Source organism: Galleria mellonella, unplaced genomic scaffold, assembly GCF_026898425.1.
Source record: "Galleria mellonella isolate WM207_F2 unplaced genomic scaffold, CSIRO_AGI_GalMel_v1 utg37, whole genome shotgun sequence".
In the NCBI taxonomy this organism is placed as follows: Eukaryota; Metazoa; Arthropoda; class Insecta; order Lepidoptera; family Pyralidae; genus Galleria; species Galleria mellonella.
In genome coordinates this window covers 1,902,134-1,924,513 of record NW_026442087.1, presented here as the reverse complement: position 1 = coordinate 1,924,513, position 22,380 = coordinate 1,902,134, and the positions used below count along the sequence as shown (strand labels likewise).

At 37.7% G+C, this 22,380-nt stretch overlaps 2 protein-coding genes across 6 annotated transcripts in view; both read left to right on the top strand.

Annotated features, from left to right (window-relative positions):
- LOC113517875 (fatty-acid amide hydrolase 2-A-like) overlaps positions 1-16,722 on the top strand; it is a 47,005-nt gene extending 30,283 nt beyond the window's left edge. For all 5 annotated transcript variants that reach the window (XM_052897554.1, XM_052897555.1, XM_052897553.1 and 2 more), the window contains 9 exons: positions 2,945-3,170; positions 5,360-5,577; positions 7,707-7,818; positions 8,673-8,851; positions 10,280-10,402; positions 11,160-11,261; positions 12,827-12,994; positions 13,529-13,708; positions 15,019-16,722. In XM_052897554.1, the coding sequence (XP_052753514.1) occupies positions 2,945-3,170; positions 5,360-5,577; positions 7,707-7,818; positions 8,673-8,851; positions 10,280-10,402; positions 11,160-11,261; positions 12,827-12,994; positions 13,529-13,708; positions 15,019-15,117 (1,407 nt within the window). In that variant the 3' untranslated portion in view covers positions 15,118-16,722. The remainder of the gene's footprint in view (positions 1-2,944; positions 3,171-5,359; positions 5,578-7,706; positions 7,819-8,672; positions 8,852-10,279; positions 10,403-11,159; positions 11,262-12,826; positions 12,995-13,528; positions 13,709-15,018) is intronic.
- Positions 16,723-18,267: 1,545 nt separating this feature from the next.
- LOC113510452 (inner nuclear membrane protein Man1-like) lies at positions 18,268-21,886 on the top strand. The gene is made up of 2 exons (XM_026893909.3): positions 18,268-18,401; positions 18,480-21,886. The coding sequence occupies exon 2, from the start codon at positions 18,488-18,490 to the stop codon at positions 20,804-20,806; it is 2,319 nt and encodes a 772-aa protein (XP_026749710.1). The 5' UTR covers positions 18,268-18,401; positions 18,480-18,487; the 3' UTR covers positions 20,807-21,886.
- The last annotated feature ends 494 nt before the right edge of the window (positions 21,887-22,380 follow it).

Sequence of the window (22,380 nt, the reverse complement as noted above, 5' to 3'; positions counted from 1 at the left end):
GATCTATTAAAAAACCCTAACGTATATATATAGTTCTGCTATGTTGAGCCGTGACTAATGCTGAATTTACCATTATTTTAGCAACTACAAATACCTTTACCAATTACAAAAGCCTTTCCCAAAACATGTTTCCTTCATCCAATAACCTTGGATCCTTCAAACGTAGCGTGAAAAAGCACTTAGTGATCCGGCATAGTGCGGCCAACCGTTGAGAGTAAATCGTTCTTTCCGGTTGATCGTATTCAGTGACCATATCGTCTCTGTATTTGCTCAGCAACCACATTGGTCACATGTCGTATTATAATAAAAAAAAAATTGGTTACGCAGATATACTGCATAGATAGTATTGCATATCAACATATCGTCATAGTCGTAGAATACTGACGGATCTGACGAATATTACATATAAAGATCCGTCAGTATTCTACGACTATGACGATATCAGCTGTAATTTTTCCACTGCTGTACATAGGTCTTTTCCATAAATAGACGAGTTAACAGTAAGAGTGCCAACAGTTACCACGCTTGACAGGCGCCTTGGCAACCGCAGTTATGAGAGGGACACTGTAACTTCAACTCTTGCATTACCTTAGTCGTCTTTTACGACACCCATGGAATAGGAAGAAGAATGCACGGGAGAAATCGCATATACCATATTCCTCTTAATTTATTATTTTTTTATAAATATTAAGTACGTATTTGTAAGTTTTAAATATTGTCTTTGTTATGTCTGGTGATAAAGTAATAAATATCCATTTAATTGTATCTACTTTTACCGTTTCAACCGTGAAGCAGTTGTGTCTGCATGGCTGTGTTTCGATTTGAAGGGGGGGATATGGCGGTGAATTTACAGGGTACAGAGGAATAACACCTGAGTCCTCAGGAATGGCAACGCATGCGGGGTTTCATGAGCGAAACAGTATACTCTGTTATGTCCATGGTACTGCTCATGTCTATAGGCGACGGTTACCACTTTCCATCAGGTGGGCCGTCAGCTTGTTTGCTATTCTAAGTTGTATAAAAAAATACTTTTACTCATAAAAATATAGTACATCCAAGAGGAGAGGAGCATCAATAGACAATCAATGTATGTTTTTTAATTTGTAACAGCTGCTATGGCGCTTAGTAATTAATATTTAAACGGTGTGTCCCCAACTTGTCGTGCATGCAATCGGTTGCAGCTTGGATGCACAGGCTACGACGTAATTTTCTATTAATTAGCTACCTAACTCGATGTCACACCGTTAGATATTGAGAAACTGTTACGCGTCTACCATCCACTTGATTGTTAATCGCATCAATGGTTTTAACCTGATGTCTCAACAAACAGACAGATATATCTGATGTTATTTAATAAAAAATTTAATACATATTTGGCATGTATTTATTTTTCATTAGGATTGAATGGCACATCTCACGCCATCTTTACGCCGTTTTCCTTGCGGGATCTCCATCTCTTGTTCCATTCCCATTCATATAGCACACACACACGCACACACACATACGCACACACTCACACGCACACACACACACACACACACACGCACGCACGCACGCACGCACGCACGCACGCACGCACGCACGCACGCACGCACGCACGCACGCACGCACGCACGCACGCAAGCACGCACGCACGCACGCACGCACTCACACAAATACACATACACACATACGCACTACTGTAACATGAATTTGACTTCTACAAGTGGATAGTTACGGTTGTGGGGAGAAATGTTTGTGTAAATTCTACAAACTTCTTGCAAAACCGGTAACTGGTTACGGCGAGGTGGACTTGGGTTAAATAGTTTAATGTATGGTATATAATATGCACAACGGGAATTTAATTTATTTATTTATATTTAATTTTAAACTTTCGCCTTGTTTACAAATATTCTAAATACACAATTGGCTTTTAACGCCATGAAAAAACCTTTTATTTATTTATTTATAAAAGATATTCCAAAAATATGTTCACAATAATCAAACAGACTATGTACGGGGGGAAAGGGATTGTTAGCAATGGAGTTTGACAGCCCCATTGCTAGCAATATACTTTATCAGGTCGACCTCCACGTAACTCCCCCTGGAAACCATCGTGAACAATTCTTGTTGAATTCGTCACGATGAGCTAACTGACCTGCTTAATCCTCACCTATCATCCTTCACTGGTGCCCCGCCGGTGTATACCGATAGCGCGGGTGGGGTAACCATTCCATTATCATCCATAAAAAAAAACAGACTATGTACAATGTTATAAGTGAGTAAGTATCTAATGAAAAATGAATATTCAAAAATGCTTAAATCTAAGTTTACTTCAATAAAAATATTCCTTTTTTCTTACTAAGCTTAAGGCTATATGAGCATATCAATTAGAGGCTTTACAGGTAAATATTACCTACATACCTGCTTTATTGCCGATGTTTGGATAAGAAATAATTTTCTAAATCGGTTTACAACTGACAGAGTTATAAGCACCTCCTTCTTTTTGAAGTCGGTTAAAGAACTAGTATTTCTTAGCACAAGAATTGGGATATGAAAAAGGTTCCAAATATTTAGACACGACTACGTATCTTGGGTTAGCTAACACAGAGGGAGATTTTGTACAAAAGTTGTTTGCTTGGGTACTTCTGTCCTATTCGTGTTTCAACCGTAAAGCAGTTGTGTTTGCATGGCTGTGTTTCTGTTTGAAGGGTGGGATATAGTGTGAATTTACAGAGTACAGAGGATTAACACCTGAGTCCTCTGGAATGGCAACGCATGGGGGGTATCATAGGCGAAACAGTATACTCTGTTATGGTCATGGCACTACTCATGTCTATAGGCGACGGTTACCATTTTCCATCAGGTGGTGCCGTCAGCTTGTTTGCCATTCTAAGTTGTATAAAAAAAAAAACCAACAAAAAGTTTCCACTATCATTCACTAAGCATATCTCTCTTTTCGTAGATCACAAGTGAGGAACTGGTCTTCGCGTACATAGACCACGTGAAAGCAGTGAATCCAGTACTGAATGCAATAGTAGAGGAGCGTTATAGAGCGGCCATAGAAGATGCGAAGGCGGTCGACCGTAAAATAGAAGAAGCAAAGAAGAATGGAACGTTACAGCCACTTACCGCTGAGAAGCCCTTACTCGGTGTACCATTCACAGTTAAAGAGAGCTGCTCTCTCATTGGTAAGTTACTGTCGTAATGCAATTTGCAATAGGTCGATGGTATTGTTTACATGATTCGGAATGACTAACAAGTTGCAGTGGATTCATTAGAAATATAGATTACAAAGTGTTTGGAAATGACTCTATTTGAATAACCCTCCGCCAACCGTATAGGACAATATCGTCCGCGCCAAGATTGGACCTGATGCATAGTGAGGACTTAGATGATTTCTTTGTAAGAAAAAAGGACGGGGCCTCGGACCCCTCTTTAAAAAAAAACTTACACACGCACGTACCTCACAGGCAAGGATATGAAAGGCATTTATATGAAGAATAAATCTCCAAAACATTTCTTCATAAAACTAATTTATATCCAAGATATCGATTTTTTTGTGAAATCTTAGAAATTACGATTTATGAAGCGATTACAAAATTTTATTTCACCAGGGGGTAAAGTATTCAAGTCAAAAACTATGGAAACAGAAAAAAGAAATCTAGAACATTTTTCCCGAAATTTTTTTGGATTTTTTCCCTACCTTTAAGTAGGTCAAATTATCGTCTGGGACGATTGACGTCGACGGTTGAGACGGTGTCTTCAACCATCATGGACGTCCGTCAACGTGTATAATGGTATAGATAGAAGATACAGTTAAGAAGATATTTTATTATTAAGAAGATAGAAGACAGTTATTATTGTTTACATTCTAAAGTAGTTTTCAATAAAGCTTAACATAATCTATACTTATAATAAATCTGTAAAGAGGTCAATTCTGTACATGAAATATATTTCCAAAATAACTATCAGCGGGTGATTAGTGATCGATACTGATGCCAAAAATGCAATCAGTAAAATTTTTGTCTGTCTGTTTGGATTGATACCTGCTGCAGATTTTCACCATCGTACAACCCGCCATAAACTAAAATTTCATCCCAACCATCTGGACAAGTGGCGGTCCTCCACCGTGCGTTTTTCAAGGCACTTTCTCCCACGGACAACCACTCTTTGGAATCAACTTCCAGCAGCAGTATTTCCGAACCGATACGACAACATAACCTTCAAGAAAAGAGCATATTCCTTTTTAAAAGGCCGGCAGCACACCTGTAATGCCGTAGGTGTTGTGGGTGACCATGGGCGGCGGTAGTCACTTACCATCAGGTGAGCCGCATGCTCGTTTGCCCCCTGTGTTGTAAAAAAAAAAAAAAAAGAAACAAAAACTAGTCGACGGATTTTAACGAAACTTGATACAATTATTCTTTATACTCCTAAGCAGGTTATAATATACTTTTCATCACGCTACGACCAATAGGAGTAGACCAGTGAAGGGAAATGTGTCTGTTACATCAAAACCACTGAACCGTGAGGAAGGACATAGGCTACTTATTTTACGAAAAACGACTGAAACGCGGACGAAGTCGCAGGCAACAGCTAGTAAACAATAAAGTAATTAAATAAAAGTAGACAAAGTTTATTCAAGTTAACTTAATTATAAGCAACAAGAACATTTTATACTTTCTAAAAAGACCCCAAACTGTACTATGAGTGTACAAGAAAATCGAAATATTACTGTCGTTCAATCTCAAAGTGCATGTCGTCATTTTTATAACAATCCACAGCAAGCGGAACTAAAGTTCAGCAAAGCGCAGCCATTTTTAGAATTTGAAATTTTAATGAATGTTTCCTCGAGAGTTTTACTGCGAGCAGAGTACTCCGATGCCTGTTTGTTATATTCTTTATAACGATGTAAAATTTCTGCTTCGCTGTCTAAATATTTGCTGTTAGTTCACTGGCCTCTTCGACTATTCTGTTTTTTCCACAAAAAAAGCTAAACTGTGCCGTGACATAATTAATATTGACTCACTGACCAAGTAGTCATTAGCTTATTGACTTATAATGCTACTTCCTGTAGCATTTTATAGATCTTTAAAATCAGTTAAGAGTTTTTTTTTTTTTTTTTAGTTTATTATTTAACTCTTTATGAGTTAAATAAATAAATAAAATGCCGTTAAAAAAATTAATCTCTCACTGTAAACTACTTACAGTCTCAGAAATGTATAGTACGTGAAAATTGGACTAGAAATTATTGGCGCCTCAAACTAGAACATTTCTCTTCCCCATCGGTTACCAAATCTTCGAGTTCTATCCAGCCCGTTGCTAACTCAGTTTACTACATAACATCAATACCTAACTGTCATTATTTTTCCACTTTCAGGCATGTCAAATGCCGTGGGATGCCTAGAACACGCTGGCCGGAAAGCCACGAAGGACGGCGAAGCTGTAAGACTGGTGAAGCAAGCAGGAGCGATACCGCTCCTCGTGTCCAACACCCCGGAACTGTGCCTCGGATGGGAAACGACGAATTTATTGCGGGGAACCACCAATAACCCATATTGCTTGAACAGGACACCGGGAGGATCGTCGGGCGGTGAGGTGAGAGATTCCATTTGGAAAGGTTAATTTAGATGGATGAAAATATAATGGTAACTCAGTTGTTCTATTAGTATGAGCTAGCGAGGTACCTTGGGATGATATAATTAAAGATGAAATCAGGCCAGTTGGCCCATCCCTGGTAATTTACTAGGGATGGTAAATTAATCACAATTGTTTCCAAGAAGGACCTTAAGGAACTAGTCCCAACAGGATATATTTTTTTTATACAACTTAGAATAGCAAACAAGCTGACGGCCCACCTGATGGAAAGTGGTAACCGTCGCCTATAGACATGAGCGGTACCATGGACATAACAGAGTATACTGTTTCGCCCATGATACCCCCCATGCGTTGCCATTCCTGAGGACTCAGGTGTTAGTTCTCTGTACCCAGTTAATTCACGCCATATCCCACCCTTCAAACCGAAATACAGCCATGCACACACAACTGCTTCACGGTTGAAACACGAATGGGACAGAGGTACCCAAGCAATCGACTTTTGTACAAAGTCTCCCTCTGGTATTGCAGATGATGGGGCCATTTTAGCCCCCCCCCCCCCTGCTGAATTCTAACAATCCTATCCACCAATTTGACTGGGTTTAAAAAGCGAAGTCTCATTCATATTTTTATGTATATTTACAAATCAGCGATTTGCCCGCTAGTTCGTATGCTTGGATTTCAGAAATAGGAAAATTAATAAAATGGACCAATTCTAGATCAAGTCAACATAAAACACCGGTTTTTAAATGGGATCTTCAGGAACAGAAATGTGAAAACCGCATCCAATTTGATGTAGTAATTTTTGTATGACGCCAGCACTGACTATACAGGCACACAGAGATAAAATTTCAAAAAAATATTACTTTGTCTTCTATTGCTCTTATTTAAGACCCTTCAAAAGGGAGATAAAGAGGTTTCTTTAGAATCGGCTGTACGTGCGTAATACCCCTGGTATTGCAGGCGTTCATAGGCTACGGTAACCGCTTACCATCAGGTGGGCCGTATGCCACCTCAGTGGTATAAACAAAAACCCTTCATATGATTTTTTCATTAAATCCCCCATGTACAGGCATCACCTAGATACAATTTTATTATATTTTTCTGAAATATTATCCACTTGGAGATCAAAATGGTGGTACTTTTTTTTTTATGGGTGAAAGTGGTATGGTAACCCCGCCTGCGCTAACGGAATACGCTGGCGGAGCACCAGTGAAGGATGATAGATATATGAGATAGTGATAGATAGATGCGAATGAAAACAGGCCAATTAGTCCATCATGATGAATTCATCAGGAATTGACCATGATAGTTTCCAGGGGGAACCGCGAGGAGGTTGACCTGGTTGGGTATATTGCTAGTAATGCGATTCTCAGTCTCCATTACTAACAATCCCTTTCCCCCCAAATGGTGGTACTCGTAATACGATGTGTTAAGTTATAATTATACTGTAGCCTTACTAACATTACGTAAGCGGACAACAGCGTACTCAACTCGGGGCAAATAATGACAGAGTGTGAATTGAAAATATTTAACACTTCCATATTGGGTCGTTTTATTATCACAATACATAGATATATATCAGCTATCACATATATGTTACATTTTACATACATATTACATTTATGTGTATATAAAAAAAAGAATTATAATATGACTTAGCAATGTTTTTAATGAGATTAATATTTTTTCTCAATTTAATTATATAAAGTAATTTATTTATTTCAACTTAGTATGGCAAACTAGCTGACGGCCCACCTGATGGAAAGCCGTAACCATTGTCTATAGACATGAGCAGTATACCTCTAGCGCAGACAGGGTTATTATTTCATTATCACCCATTAAAAAAACGGTCGACCTCCACGCGGTTCCCCTTGAAAATCATTACGGTTAATTCGTGTTATATTCATTACAATGGGCCAACGTATCTGCTTTCATCTTCACCTGTATTCTGACAATGATGCTCCGTTAGTATATACTTAAAAGCGTTAAAAGAAACTCACCTGACTTAATCCTCACTTATTACTTATTATCCCACCAAACTATACCAGACGGGGACAGACGGGGTTATCATCCCATAAAAAATTAAGTGTTATAATATCTTAATTACAATACTGGTAACGTTGCACCAGGGGGCGCTGCTAGCGTGCGGCGCGTCCGCCCTGTCGGTGTCGTCCGACATCGCCGGCTCCATCCGGCTGCCGGCCGCCTTCTGCGGCGTCTTCGGACACAAGCCCACGCCAGGTCAGATCAATACACACTATTTTATTATTTCAGCCGTTAACGGTCCACTGCTGAACATAAGCCTTGCCCATAAGGCAGCCTTTCTCAAAGTGGGCGATAATGCCCCCTTGTGGGCGCTGCAGGCCTAAAGAGGGGCGGTAAGAGACCAAGACAAAAAATTAGGGCGTTGTGTAGAAGCTTGGGGGGTGATTTGTTGATCTTGAAATAATAGTGGTTTTTAAGTAGGTCAAAAAATGTGGACGCTAAAAAATAATTTATTCTCAAAGTGGGCAGTATACAAAAGAAGTTTGGGAACCCCTGCCATAAGGGGTGTTTTGCTATTAGTTGTCACGCTTGGCAGGCGGGTTGGCAAGCGCAGTTAGGCTTTTAGAGATGTTTTTAGAGGACCGCTGCTGCCTATCCTTCGCTCTCCGTTAATCGCCTCTTACGACACCCACGGGAAAGAAAGGGGTACCGATTGGTCGTAGGTTCGATTCTCACAAAATTTTTAAATATTATTCACAAATGACTGTTCTTATTGAAGTGAGTGTTTTTAGGTATAATATGTGTGTATTCTTTCTTTCATTCAAAGTTTAGCTATACAAAATTTTCTTATGTACATCATATCAGCCTTTAAATGTCCACGGCTGAATATAAGCGTCCCTCTTGGGGGTATTTGCCAGTAGTTGCCACACTTGGCAGTTGGATTGGCAACCGCAGTTAGGATTTAGAGCTGTTTTTAGAGGGACGCCGCTGCCTATCTCTCGCCCTCCCTTAATCGCCTCTTACGACACCCACAGGAATGGAAGGGGTGGCCTATTCTATGCCGGGACCACACGGCCAATGTACTAATGGACGTTATGTAATAATTCCAGGTTTAATATCAATAGAGGGTCACATACCGACACTGAGCGACGAGAACTATCCGCGGTTCTTGACCGTGGGTCCGATGACGCGCAAGGCTGAGGATCTGCCCCTCATGATGAACATCATGGCCGGAGAGAATAGGCACAAACTGCAGCTGGACAAACCAGTCAACATGAAGGACTTAAGGGTGAGTGACATTGACTTTACGTCCCATGTCACATTTGCAATAGGTCACGATATTTATGCAATCTGACATAATTATAGCCTTTTATATATGTATAATTGTTTATCATGATGGCAGCTTGTCAAATACGCATTTTGACGTAATGACAACTCGTCATATTCAAAGTCTGTCATAATCGTAGCTCGTCATATACGTAGCTCTTAATATACGTAGCTCCAATATACATAGCTCGTTTTATACGTAGCTTTTCGTATACGTAGCTCGTCGTATTCGTAGTTCGTCATATACGTATTTCGTTATATACGTAGCTCGTCATATAAATAACTCCTAATATACGTAGCTCGTCATATAAGTAACTCCTAATATACGTAGCTCTTAATATACGTATCTCGTTATATTCGTAGCTCGCCGTATACGTAGATCCTATATAAGTAGCTCGTCATATACGTAGCTCGTCATAAACGTAACTCGTCATATACTCAGTTTGTCATAATCATGGAACGTCATATTATAAACATTTCGTTACGAATATTCGATAACTGATATTTTTTATTGTTTTTGAAGAAACATTTGTTTTATTGTTAGATTTTTCAATTTGTAAGTTTATTTAAATTAAAATATGTACATTCAAATACTAGTTTGTTACATTATATGGAATTAAAATCCATAATTATTTGTGCACTCTGAGCAAAATGTCCACCTATCTCGAAATTTTTAGTAAAATACTGATCTAGGAAAACAAATTTCACAGCTACTAAGAAAAAACACTAATGTTTTTGTCTTTTGCTAATTTTGCATTTGATCGATAATAATATTTATCGTACTGTCCGTCGTAAAAGCTACCATAGACAAGTATTCTAAAGAGTAATAGTACTGAATTCTACCATAGACAAGTATTCTAAAGAGTAATAGTACTGAATTCTACCATAGACAAGTATTCTAAAGATTAATACTACTGAATTCTACCATAGACAAGTAATCTAAAAATTAATAGTACTGAATTCTACCATAGACAAATATTCTAAAGAGTAATAGTACTGAATTCTACCATAGACAAGTATTCTAAAGATTAATACTACTGAATTCTACCATAGACAAGTAATCTAAAAATTAATAGTACTGAATTCTACCATAGACAAGTATTCTAAGGAGTAATAGCACTGAATTCTACCATAGACAAGTATTCTAAAGAGTAATAGTACTGAATTCTACCATAGACAAGTATTCTAAAGATTAATACTACTGAATTCTACCATAGACAAGTATTCTAAAGAGTAATAGTACTGAATTCTACCATAGACAAGTATTCTAAAGATTAATAGTACTGAATTATACCATAGACAAGTATTCAAAAGAGTAATAGTACTGAATTATACCATAGACAAGTATTCTAAAGAGTAATAGTACTGAATTCTACCATTTGTTCCCCAGGTGTACTACATGACGGAAGCGGCCAATTCCCCCGCCTTACTCGACGTACACGATTGCATCCGTGACAAAATCAAAAGCGCTGCCCAATACCTAGAGAAGGAGTGTGGCTCTAAAATCTGCGAGGTAAGTGTTACCAACTTGAAATTTGCATATTAGCCGTTAACTGTCCACTATTGAAAATAGACCTCCCTTGGGGGGGTTCCACGTAGTTTACACGATTGGCAGGCCGGTTGGCAACCGCAGTTAGGTTTTGGTGATGTTTTAAGAGAGACGCTGCTGCCTATCCCTCGACCATTAGTTCCTTAGTCACCTCTTACGACGCTCACGCGAAAGGAAGTGATGGCTTATTATTTGTTTGCAAGTAGAAATGCCATGTGATCCCCGGCATAGAATGGACCGCCTCCTCCTTTCCCGTGGGTGCCGTAAGAGGTGGTTAAGGAAACTTAACGGTCGAGGAATGCGCAGCAGCGTCCCTCTTAAAACGTCACGAAAAGCTTGACTGTTGACGGGTTGCCAACCCGCCTTTTTTTTATACAACTTAGAATGGCAAACAAGCTGACGGCCCACCTGATGGGAAGTGGTAACCATCGCCTATAAACATGAGCAGTACCATGGACATAACAGAGTATACTGTTTCGCCCATGATACCCCCCATGCGTTGTCATTCCTGAGGACTCAGGTGTTATTCCTCTGTACCCTGTAAATTCACGCCATATCCCACCCAGCCTACCAAGCACGGCAAGTATGTGCAAAATCTCCCTTCATGAGAGAGGCCCATATATTTAGCAGTGGACAGTTACCGGCTGGTATGATGTGATGAAGGACATTTTATTCCATAAATACAACAAATTTATAAATAAAAAATGTTGTTAAATTACAGGAAAAGTTCAAGGAGCTAGAGAATTCTGTGGAGATATCAATATCAGTGTTCTTCTCGATGAAGGACATACCGAACATGCTTCAAGACCCGGCCAATCCAAAAGTAAGTAATTTCTTTACTCTTATTTGAGTAATCGAAGTGGAACACGGACAAAAATCACGTGTAAATACTGATAAATCCTTACTAATATTATAAACCTGAAAGTGAGTTTGTTTGTTTGTTTAATTATTACCCTATAGTGCCTTAAAAGCTTAACCGATTGCTAGGATATTTTTCTTTTAACCCTTCGAGTGCCGACGAGCGCCATCTCGCTCGTGCGCATTGCAACTAAAAGTGCCACGAGCGTCATAGCGCTCGTGAAATCAGTCGCTGTTTAACTTGCTGTAAAAAAAAATTATTAAAATTGGATAATTTTTGGAGGAGATACAGTCTTTTCAGAGACAAGGGTAAATGACAACAACACGACAAAGATTTCTTTGGCATTTTTAAGTAGATATGAATAAAAATCAATAGCACTAAAAGTATGACAGTGGAATGTTAAACCCCGCCAGTGCCAACGGTATACAATAACGGGGCACCAGGGAGGGATGATCGGTGAGGATGAAATGGCAGGTCAGTTAGCCCGTCGTGATGAATACACCTAGAATTTAGCACTATGGTTTCTAGGAGGAATTTCCCCCTGGAAATTCCCTATGGAATTTCCAGTAGAAACATATGATTATTTAAAAATGCTTAAATTTAAATTGTCATGAATAAAAAATATTTCTTATAATACTAGCGGAAACAATTAAAGGTTCAAAAAAAACAAAATTTTCGGCGAGCTTCCAAATTTCTGTATCTCTGATAAGAATTATTGTATTGAAGTAAAAAAAAAAAACAATTTAAAGCTTGAAATTTCAAATTTTTGTCTTAATATGACTGAAAAATCGTAAAAAATAGGACTTTTATTTATTTATTTATTCTTTATTGTACACAAAAAAATTACAACATATAATATATATGAAATAAAGATGTACAACAGGCGAGCTTAACTCTGTAAGAGTTCTCTTCCAGCAAACCCTGAGGACTAATGTTAAGTGTTTCTCTTATAGGTCATTATATTCTTAAAAGTCCTACAGAGTTTCAATTCAACCTATCAAGCTCTTTTTGTGTGTCATTTGATTGATTTTTTTTTTATTTAAGAATCACATTTTTTGCTTTTAAATGCTCATAATCTGTAAAAAAATAGAACAAATAAACATTTTTTTCTGATTTTTTACAAGACAAGGAGGCGTTTAAGATTATAAAAAAAAATCAAAACTTAAAAATATAGGCGATTTGAAAAATCACTGAAATTTTAAATTTTCTTTTTAGTCCTTAATTTTTTCCGCTAGTGTATTTTTTTTTTCATACCATTGCGGTGGCAAACAAGCAGACGACCCACCTGATGGTAAGCGCTTAACGTAGCCTATGAACACTTGCAATACCAGAGGTATTACGCGCGCATTGCCGACCCTGAAGAAACCTCTTTACCACCCTTTTGAAGAACCCCATGCTGTAGTCTCTTGGGAAAATAACCTGAGTGTTGGTGGGAGGAAACATCTCTGAAACCGCGCAGTACGCGAATTATTGAAATACTGTACATATCACTTTGTTTATTGTACAATAAATAAATAAATATTTTGCAGCGTGACAAGAGCTTAGTGTTGGAATTGATCAAGTACATGTTCGGCGGCGGCTCGCGGTCGCTGCAGGCGCTCGGCTTCGCGCTTATAAACAAGACGAAGCTCTTCATGCCGCAGTCGCGGAACGGATACTACAGCGCCAAGGCGCAGAAACTTCGAGAACATTTCGAGGTAATTTATCAACTAGTGTAGTAAATCTAGTCTATTACGGACAAGCTTGACCGCGACTTGACCTTTGTACTCTGTACATTTATTTTTTGATGCAACTTAGAATGGCAAACACGCTGACGGCCCACCTGATGGAAAGTGGTAACCGTCGCCTATAGACATGAGCAGTACCATAGACATAACAGAGTATACTGTTTCGCCCATGATACCCCCATGCGTTGCCATTCCCGAAGACTCAGGTGTTATTCCTCTGTACCCAATAAATTCACGCCATATCCCACCCTTCAAACCGAAACACAGCCATGCAAACACAACTGCTTCACGGTAGAAACACGAATGGGACAGAGGTACCCAAGCAATCGACTTTTGTACAAAGTCTCCCTCTGGTCGTAGTGTGATATGGCTTTATCAAAAATTTTAGTAAAAAAAATCCCACCTTTTTAAAAATTGTCCGCAAAAAGAAGTGATACATTATGTCGAGTGTCACTCGACAGTGGAGTGAAAAAGGTTAAATGGAACTGTTCATACAATGTATAGAGAGAGCTGGGCGAGACGGGCGTGTTCCTGTACCCGGTGTTCATCGCGCCGGCGCACCGCCACCAGGAGGTGTTCCTGCGGGCGTCCGGCGTCATGTACACCATGGTGTTCAACATCCTCGGCATGCCCGCCACCACCGTGCCCGTCGGCTTCCACGACGGGCTGCCCGTCGCCATACAGGTACACTCCACCGCTTTTCCTAGTTTAAGAGGTTATACGAGACTATAATCCTTTTTTTTATACCACTAAGGTGGCAAACAAGCATACGGCCCACCTGATGGTAAGTGGTTACCGTAGCCTATGAACACCTGCAATACCAGAGGTATTACGCGCGCGTTGCCGACCCTGAAGAAACCTCTTTAGCCCTCTTTTGAAGAACCCCATGCTGTAGTAAATAAGGGTAATAAATAGTAATAGTAATCTAAGGGTATAAATACTAGTGTCCGACCGAACTTTCGGTTTCGGCTAGTTTCGGCCACAAATTCTACTTTCGGCCTTAGTTTCAGTCTAATTTGACAATTAGCTGACAAAAAGTAGACCCGCTTTTAAGGCTTGATGCTCTATCTATAAAATCTAAGTTTGTACCATTTATAAGCACGAAGCACTGCATCTTCCTTCATCATGCGCACGGTCAAGGAGTGGATCTCTCCGCCTGATTATGTTTTTCCATCCAAATATAATCTGAACCAATTAAAGGCAAATCTAAATAAGCTATTCGTGAACCCACGAGCCCCATCTTAGACCACGTCATCGCTTTTCATCAGGTGAGATCGTGATCAATCGCGGAACCCTTTTAATCTATACTTATAATAAATCTGTAGAGAGATCAATTCTGTACATGAAATATATTTCCAAAATAACTATCAGGTGGTGATCAGTGATTGATACTGATGCCAAAAATGCAATCAGTAAAATTTTTGTCTGTCTGTCTGTATGTTCGTTATAGAAACAAAAACTACTCGACGGATTTTAACGAAACTTGGTACAATTATTCTTCATACTCGTGGGCAGGTTATAGTATACTTTTCATCACGCTACGATCAATAGGAGTAGAGCAGTGAAAGGAAATGTTGGGAAAACGGGAGAAGTTACTCCATTTTTAAACTTTTGTCGCGTGTGCAGCCTTAATGGCCACTTTTTAAAATGTAAAAATGTCTACCCGTGCGACGCCGAGATGGGCCGCTAGTAGTAAATAAAATCGTACAATTAGCCTACACTAGAGTAATATTTTTTCTTTATTTTTCATACCATGACAGAAAACATGCACATAGCCCATGGTAAAATGGTGGTATACAGTCGCTGTAGAGTAGATTGTAGTATTAGGCAGTGAATTTATATGGTACAGAGGAATAACACCTGAATCCTCAGGAATGGCAACGCATGGGGGGTATCATGGGCGAAACAGTATACTCTGTTATGTCCATTCTAAGTTGCATAAAACAAATCTTAATTATTTTTACAATTAAAATTTAATTTCAATTATGTTGCAGGTCGTAGCAGCGCCAAATCAAGACCGGCTATGTTTGGCGGTCGCGAAGCAGTTGGAGGTCGGTTTCGGTGGGTGGCGACCGCCAAATCTACATAAATAAATAGTTATACCTAATTATAAGCATATCAACAATCACATGTATGGCGTGGTTGCTTTTCTACTGGGAACTTACATGTTTAAGGTTGTCTCTCTCGAAGTAGAGATTTTTTTATGTCAATATTAAATATAATTAAACCAATTTGATTGGTGTTACATATATATATATATATATATATATATATATATATATATATAGTAAATATTGGTGTATATCCAGAGAACTTTACGAACTGTATTTGATCTAAGGTGCAGCAAAGAAGTTTTAAATATGAGGATTTTTTTTTATCACGTATGGACGTATTTATTAAATATCCCATTCGTAGAGAGTAATATAATTATTCTCGCTTATTTAATCCCATATGATTTGTCTTTTACCACCCGTTCCAAGCTGAAGCAGTTTGGCATTATTTTGTTATAGCCGGCCCCAATTATAAAACGAATTTATTCAGAAGTATTTACATATATATTTTTTATTTATTCAAAAATATATATGAAATATAATAAATATATATGAAAAAATATTAGATATTTCACTAGACATGCGCTTAATTGACCTTTTTGTAAATTTCTGCATTTAATGTAAAACATTTCTAATATATATAATATGTTGGAATTGGAATATGTATTTTAATAGGTGTTACCTAAAAAAATTTTTGACATTGATGACATTTTTACTCTGTGTACGTATGTACCATAGATTAAGGTAGTTGGTCACTAAACAAAATTAAATAAGAGACATTAATGGCGCTGGAATATGGGGTTTTTGTTATTTTGTAATAAATAAATCTATGAATATGAAGTGACAGATATTACGCGATCTTTTCTTAATAAATTATAACACATAATCGCAATGTTTCTTGCTAGTATGTTTTTTATACAAAGTTGTACAATACAAGAGAGTAACGACAAAAATTATGTTAAATTATTACTATATCAATAAAAATAAATAAAATCACTTGCCAATTTAGAAATTTTGACTCAAATTATCTTTAATTACAAAATAACAAAAGTACACTCCATTCTAGCGCCATCTAGTATTTAGTTTAGCCTATTTTGTTAAGTGATCATTCACCTCGAGCATGGTGTCTGCGGTCAAGAATTTCCCGCCAAAACTTCTGTCAAAAGTTAGACAAGTCTCTCATCGGGAATGAGATTAAGTGTCTATTATGTATTAGTAAAAAAAAGTGACAAATATAAACAGTTATGATAATTTACTGTTATGTCTAATCTCTTGGAACCCTAAGTATTATTACCTGTAAATTGGTTGTAATAGTAAAATATATGGGTAAAATGCAAGTAGGTATTTAATGTAAATAGTTTAAGATATGTCGACAGATTTTAAATGTACACAATGTATTTTGAATAAGTGCCCAGATAATAAGAATCATTAAATTCTTAAAATGTGATGTGGAAAACAAATACTATTTTCTATGTATTTAATTGTACTTCGAACTTCATTTTCGTTCTGAAGCGCTGTGAAGTTACAGGAGTTTTGGATGATTGTATTACACGATACTATGAAATTATTCTGTAGAAATTATTTGTACATGTACTTGTTCAGTATGTAATTTTGTTACGATATTACAAATAAACCCGTCGTATTTAATTATTTGTGTTTTTTTTTTATAATATTCTTACCTTAACCCAGACGTAAAGACAGGTGATTGTGTGTTTGCCCGTATGGAATAGTCACTTAAGAACTAACTTTCCTAGCGGTTTTCGGTTCTTCAAGCTGTGTAACCAGCCCATTGCCACTTTAGCTTGCTTAAATACTTCGGGCTATGTCCGTCACTTTGCTTATTCTGTGGATATCTTAATTTCAGATTAATGCTTACAATATACTCCTTCAGTTCGACCTCTTTATAGTTTCCCGTATTAACTATTTCGGCTATTCCTGATGAATTTGAACCAATTGACTTTAGTAATTATTTTTTATAAAAACAAACACTAATCGATAAGGGGGGGGGGGAGGGAGAAGGGATTGTCAGTAATGAAGATTAGCAATCCTATTAAGCAGCAATATATCCTATTAGGTTGACTTCCACGCGGTTGTCCTTGGAAACCTTGGAAACGTGATTGAATTATTAATGAACATGTCACTGTGGGCCGAGTGACCAGCTTCACCATCATCAATCATCCCTCATCGCAGTACCCCGCTAATGTATACCGAAAGCGCAGCCAGAGTAACTATTCCATTGTCATCTATTAAAAAACACTAAACAATAAAAGGCGAGAAGAAATTATTAGTAACACCAGGCGATCTCCACGCTGTTCCCCTGAAATCATAATAGTTAATTCTTGTTGAATTTGTCACGGTGGGCCGACTGACCTACATTCAACCTCACATATCAATCATTGCCGACTTATACCAATAGAGCAAGCAGGATTATTATTCCATTTTCAACCATTAAAACATCGAACGATCGCTCCCTAGTTGCAAGATAAGTGAAATGCACTTTTGTTTAGCAACCGGCGCCATTAGCAATCAATATAGAGAACTAATTCTTATATACAATAATAATTTTAAATCTAAAATAATTCTGCAGGAGAAGTACTAATGATCGCTTACTAATTACATTTGGGTGCCGTACTTTATAAATAAATTATATGATTTATGAAGAAGATTTAATCAGCTGTCAAAAACTAATTTTATTATAGTCGATAATATTGTATAATTATTATATAGCGTATATGCTATAAATTATCAGATAAGTTCTCGTATGAATAAAAATTCATTTCAGTTTAGAATGAAATCTTATTTTTTACAACTTAATAAAGAATTCTACCTATTCTTAATCTATGTCCCATTGTTATTCTTTCACAATGTGGAGTAACGAAAGAGCAACATTTATTACGTCACTACATCTAAATAGATAGGCACTACGCAAGTGTATATGAAGCATAATCGAATAATATGGGTACAAAAGTCACGTGTGCACAAGCTTATATTGCTAATGTGATGGTTGATTTTTTGTTCCCATTAAGTTACATTTATATTACTTATAATTGTTTATAAAGCAAAATTAATACAATATATTTGGGAATAAGTAGTTAACTAGAATATATATTAATACTGTGTCCATTTATTTTAAATATAGGTATCGAAAAAAAAAAATACAGTTCTCGATTTTCTCTTGTGGACCGCACTTAATTATGTTTTCTTTCCATTTATGTAAATATGGCAACACTAAATAACGACGTTCTTGTGAATGCATGCGACATGACGCGCCGGTGAACTTTTATATAAATTTGACGTAATTTTTCTGTGCATATCTTGAATTTAAGGTGAAATATTGTTATCATTGTTATTTTAAACTTTGTTTTGTGAGTGAATGCGATATTAATCGTGTATTGTTGTTGCAGATTTCACAATGGCCGATCAAGTAGATTCAATGTCAGATGCCGAGTTGCGGACAAAACTGGCCGAGCATGGGTTTCCTATTATGCCTATAACTGCTTCTACAAGAAAACTGTTGGTGAAAAAATTAAAACTCGTACTAGACAATAAGAGTAAACCGAGGAACAGCGTCGATAGTAAGGTGGAAAGTCGGCGCTCGTTGGCGCGATACTCCAGCGGGGAAGAGTCTGATGATACCTCTAATAGTGTTAAAGATAAAAGGGGTCGTCGCACGACCACCGGCGGGGCCATGCTGCCGCCAGTGACGAGCAAAGCCCGCCGGCCTCCGTCCAAAAAAGGCTCGCCAGTTAAGCGTGACTCCGATAGAGGGTCAGAATCAGAAGAGGAAAAACCACCTGTGCGCACCCATGAGGAAGTGGAAACCGTAACTACGAAGCGTATCACTAAAACTTACGTGAACTCGACTGAACAGGATGATTATGAAACTGGTTCAGATAGTGATGTGGACACTGATAAAAAGACATCTCTATTCCGAAGCAGTTCAAGATCTAGTGACTACATATCCAGCACCCATCCTACCAATGACGCATCCACTAGTCCACCAAAATCCTCAATATTCTCTCGTCCGTCCATATCACCAACAGGTTTCACTTCTTCATTAACATCTTCCGACCATTTGAATTCAATTCGTACCAGGCTTGGTCTGACATCAACATTTGGAGACAGACCTTCTGTGAGCAGTTATACATCGAGTTTTCCAACATCTAGTTACCAACCATCAACATCTACAGTGGATGAAGTGGAATCTCCATATTTAAGTAACTTCACGAGACGTCTGTCTGCCTTAAAGGCTGACCCACCCAAACCCACCTCATATTTAGACAGGGACACAAACAATGGAAGTACAATATTAACTCCACGCAGGTCATACATAACTGGAGTGTCCAGATCCGATGTTATAGACTATAAAACTGCCAATGACAGGAAATTTTTGAAAAATAACCTTGTGTCTCTCGCTCTGGTCGGTCTGGTGGCACTTTTTTTTTTTTGCTTATTTTTTATGTATATAGTTAAGAGAAATGATATCACATCAGTGGTGGATGATCAGAACAGCATTATACCATTATGCCAGCTGAATATACCTGGCAATAGGCCAGGTATCAACTGTGTGCCTAAAGAACAAGTGAGCTACGCAAAAGATCTGCTCAAAGTCATTCACCCTGAATTGACAGCTAGGGCTGCCGCATACAAGTGTAATGTGCCCAACGCTGTGCCTTATTTGACAGAACGAGAAATACTTGACATTGCAAATGCTAAAGCTGAGACTGTAGACATCAGCCAATGTCGTACTGACCTCAATAACCTGCAAGTATTGTTGGTAAATAATCCACGATGGGGCCTCAGTGTTGTCCAGTTAAAAAATCTTTACACTAAAGATGTTGAATATTCTGTAATTACTTCTACGGATGTTGTAGTGCAACAACGCAACAAGGGCAGTGTTGCCCTGACTATCACTGACCCATCCACACCCTTTACTTGCTTAATTGTAAACACATTGTACTCAGCAGGGTCCACTTTTGTCCTTGTCTCTATAATTTCGATTTTAATGCTTGGACTTCATAGATTATACAAATATTATGTGGCATATCAGAAGAGAAAGAGGGAGGATATATACTCAATGGTGGAACAAATAATTGATGTTATATCTCAGGAAACTGAGGACAGTGGGGAACCTTACATATCTGTTGACCATGTTCGCGACACACTAATATCACCCCAGAATAGGGAGAAAATGGCATCAGTATGGGACGCAGCTGTTAAATTTATTCAGAAAAACGAGAGTAGAGTCCGTATGGAAGTCCAATCTGTAGATGGAGAGGACTGTAGAGTCTGGAGGTGGGTGTCCTCCCAAAGCAGCCCTAAACGTAGTGCTGCTTGGCAAGGACAGGCTTTCGAGACCCAAGAGGGTTCTGTAAACAATTTGACAGTGTCACCAACTCCTTGCTTGAAAATTCGCTATATGTTTGACAAGAACGATACAAACCCTAACTTGAGGGCTGTAATTCAAGATGCGATTTTGGAGAAGTGTGGCGAGGTGTGCAACATCCTGCATATTGATATCGAGAGGTCTTCCTGCTGTGTGTATGTGAAGTGTGCGACGCCGACTGATGCAGGCATCGTGTACCGCAGCCTGCATGGCTGGTGGTACGAGGGGCGGCTCATTACTGTCAAGTACTTACGTTTGGAACGCTACATGCAGAGGTTCCCCAGCTCGCCCTCTGTTGGCCCTTACCTGAAATTATCCCGCGTGCGGCGCGCTTGGGACGAGTAATGGTGCTATTAAGACAGCGCCTTAATAATATACAATTCGCATAACTGATTTATAACTGAACAAAAATAATAAAGAGTTATAATTGTTTGCTAATTATTTATTGCAAATTAAAAGCTCTATCACTAAAATAAATATTTTGAATTAAAAGTAATGCTAGTTCTGTAGGTATAAAAAGTGTCTTTTGTTTAGATTGACCGTTCTCTATTCAAGAGATAAATAAATAAAAATAGATCCAGTAAGGGTGTAATAGACTGTTACATTTTGGAGTTGAACCAAATTATAAAAATTCAACAATTTGTTCATAATATTAATTTTATCTTTTAGCGTAATTGTTTTTTTTTGTAAATTGTCAAGGCAGATAGTAAGTAGTTTATATTTTGTCCAATATTATTATTATTATAATGCCAATTTGTTAATTAAAATGCATTATAATATATTCACGTCAGAAATGTGTCTTCATGCAGTCAATAATGTTGCATGAAATTTTAATATCACTATTGTTATGTTTTTGTAAAATGTATGATTGATCTAATGTTATAAGCTTATTAAAATGTGACCAGCGTGGCTAGTTTTGCATTTTGTCAATTAAATATAATTCCATTATCACAACAGGCATCTATATCTGATGTGCCTCTCAAAATTTGATAACTTGATCTAATTTACTAACGTCATGAGGACCTAAGCGTAATGGCAGTGCATTAAAATTTAAAATTGATTAAATTTCTGTCGAGTGTAATTTGTAAATATGACATCACAATATTTGTAATATCTAGTTACTTCTTAGTCCTACGGCTTATATTTGTTACTGAATTTACTAATGTTTTGGAACAAATTGTTAAAAAGGTAGTCGTAAGTAGGTTAAGTTTCGTAGGATATTTCCAGAACATACAAAAATACTGTTTAATTTTTATATGTGTTTGACGGCACAATGTAATTTTATGAAAAATATGTGTGTTATTTTCATAAGGTTGACATGTATTTTATTTGTATTTCTACTAACTACAGACTTTTGACTTTTAGCTTCATTTTTATGGGTTGATTTTCATTTTTTTAATAAATTGATATAAGTAAAACTTGGTTTATTTTTGATTCATTACAACATGTTTGGCAACAAATGAGAAGAAGCTCTGTTTGATATTCTGTGATAAAAGATTATTGTTTTAATATTAAATTTTCCGACGATGGTAAACACCTTTGACAATTTGACATATTTAATTCAAGTAATACATGAATTTCTCAGCTATGTAGTCCCGGCATATAATAGGCTACCCCTTCCTTTCCCGTGGGTGTCCTAGGAGGCGACTAAGGTAGCTTAATGGTCGAGGGATGGGTAGCTGCGTCTTCCTTTAAACATCTCCAAAGTCTGCGGTTGCCAACTGCCTGCCAAGCGTGGCAACTATTGGCAAAACCCCCCTTATGGGGGAGACCTATGTTCAGCAGCGGACAGCTAACGGCTGAGATGACGATAATAAATTAATTAAATACTTTGGAATCCTCAGTCGAGTTACATAATGCAAACATCAATATGGCAGGCCTGTCGTATCATGACTGACACGAATCTGTTAAGTTACGTA

What these genes read in the sequence shown, in the direction of transcription:
- LOC113510452 (XM_026893909.3), top strand. Translation starts at nt 18,488, where the DNA reads ATGGCCGATCAAGTAGATTCAATGTCAGATGCCGAGTTGCGGACAAAA.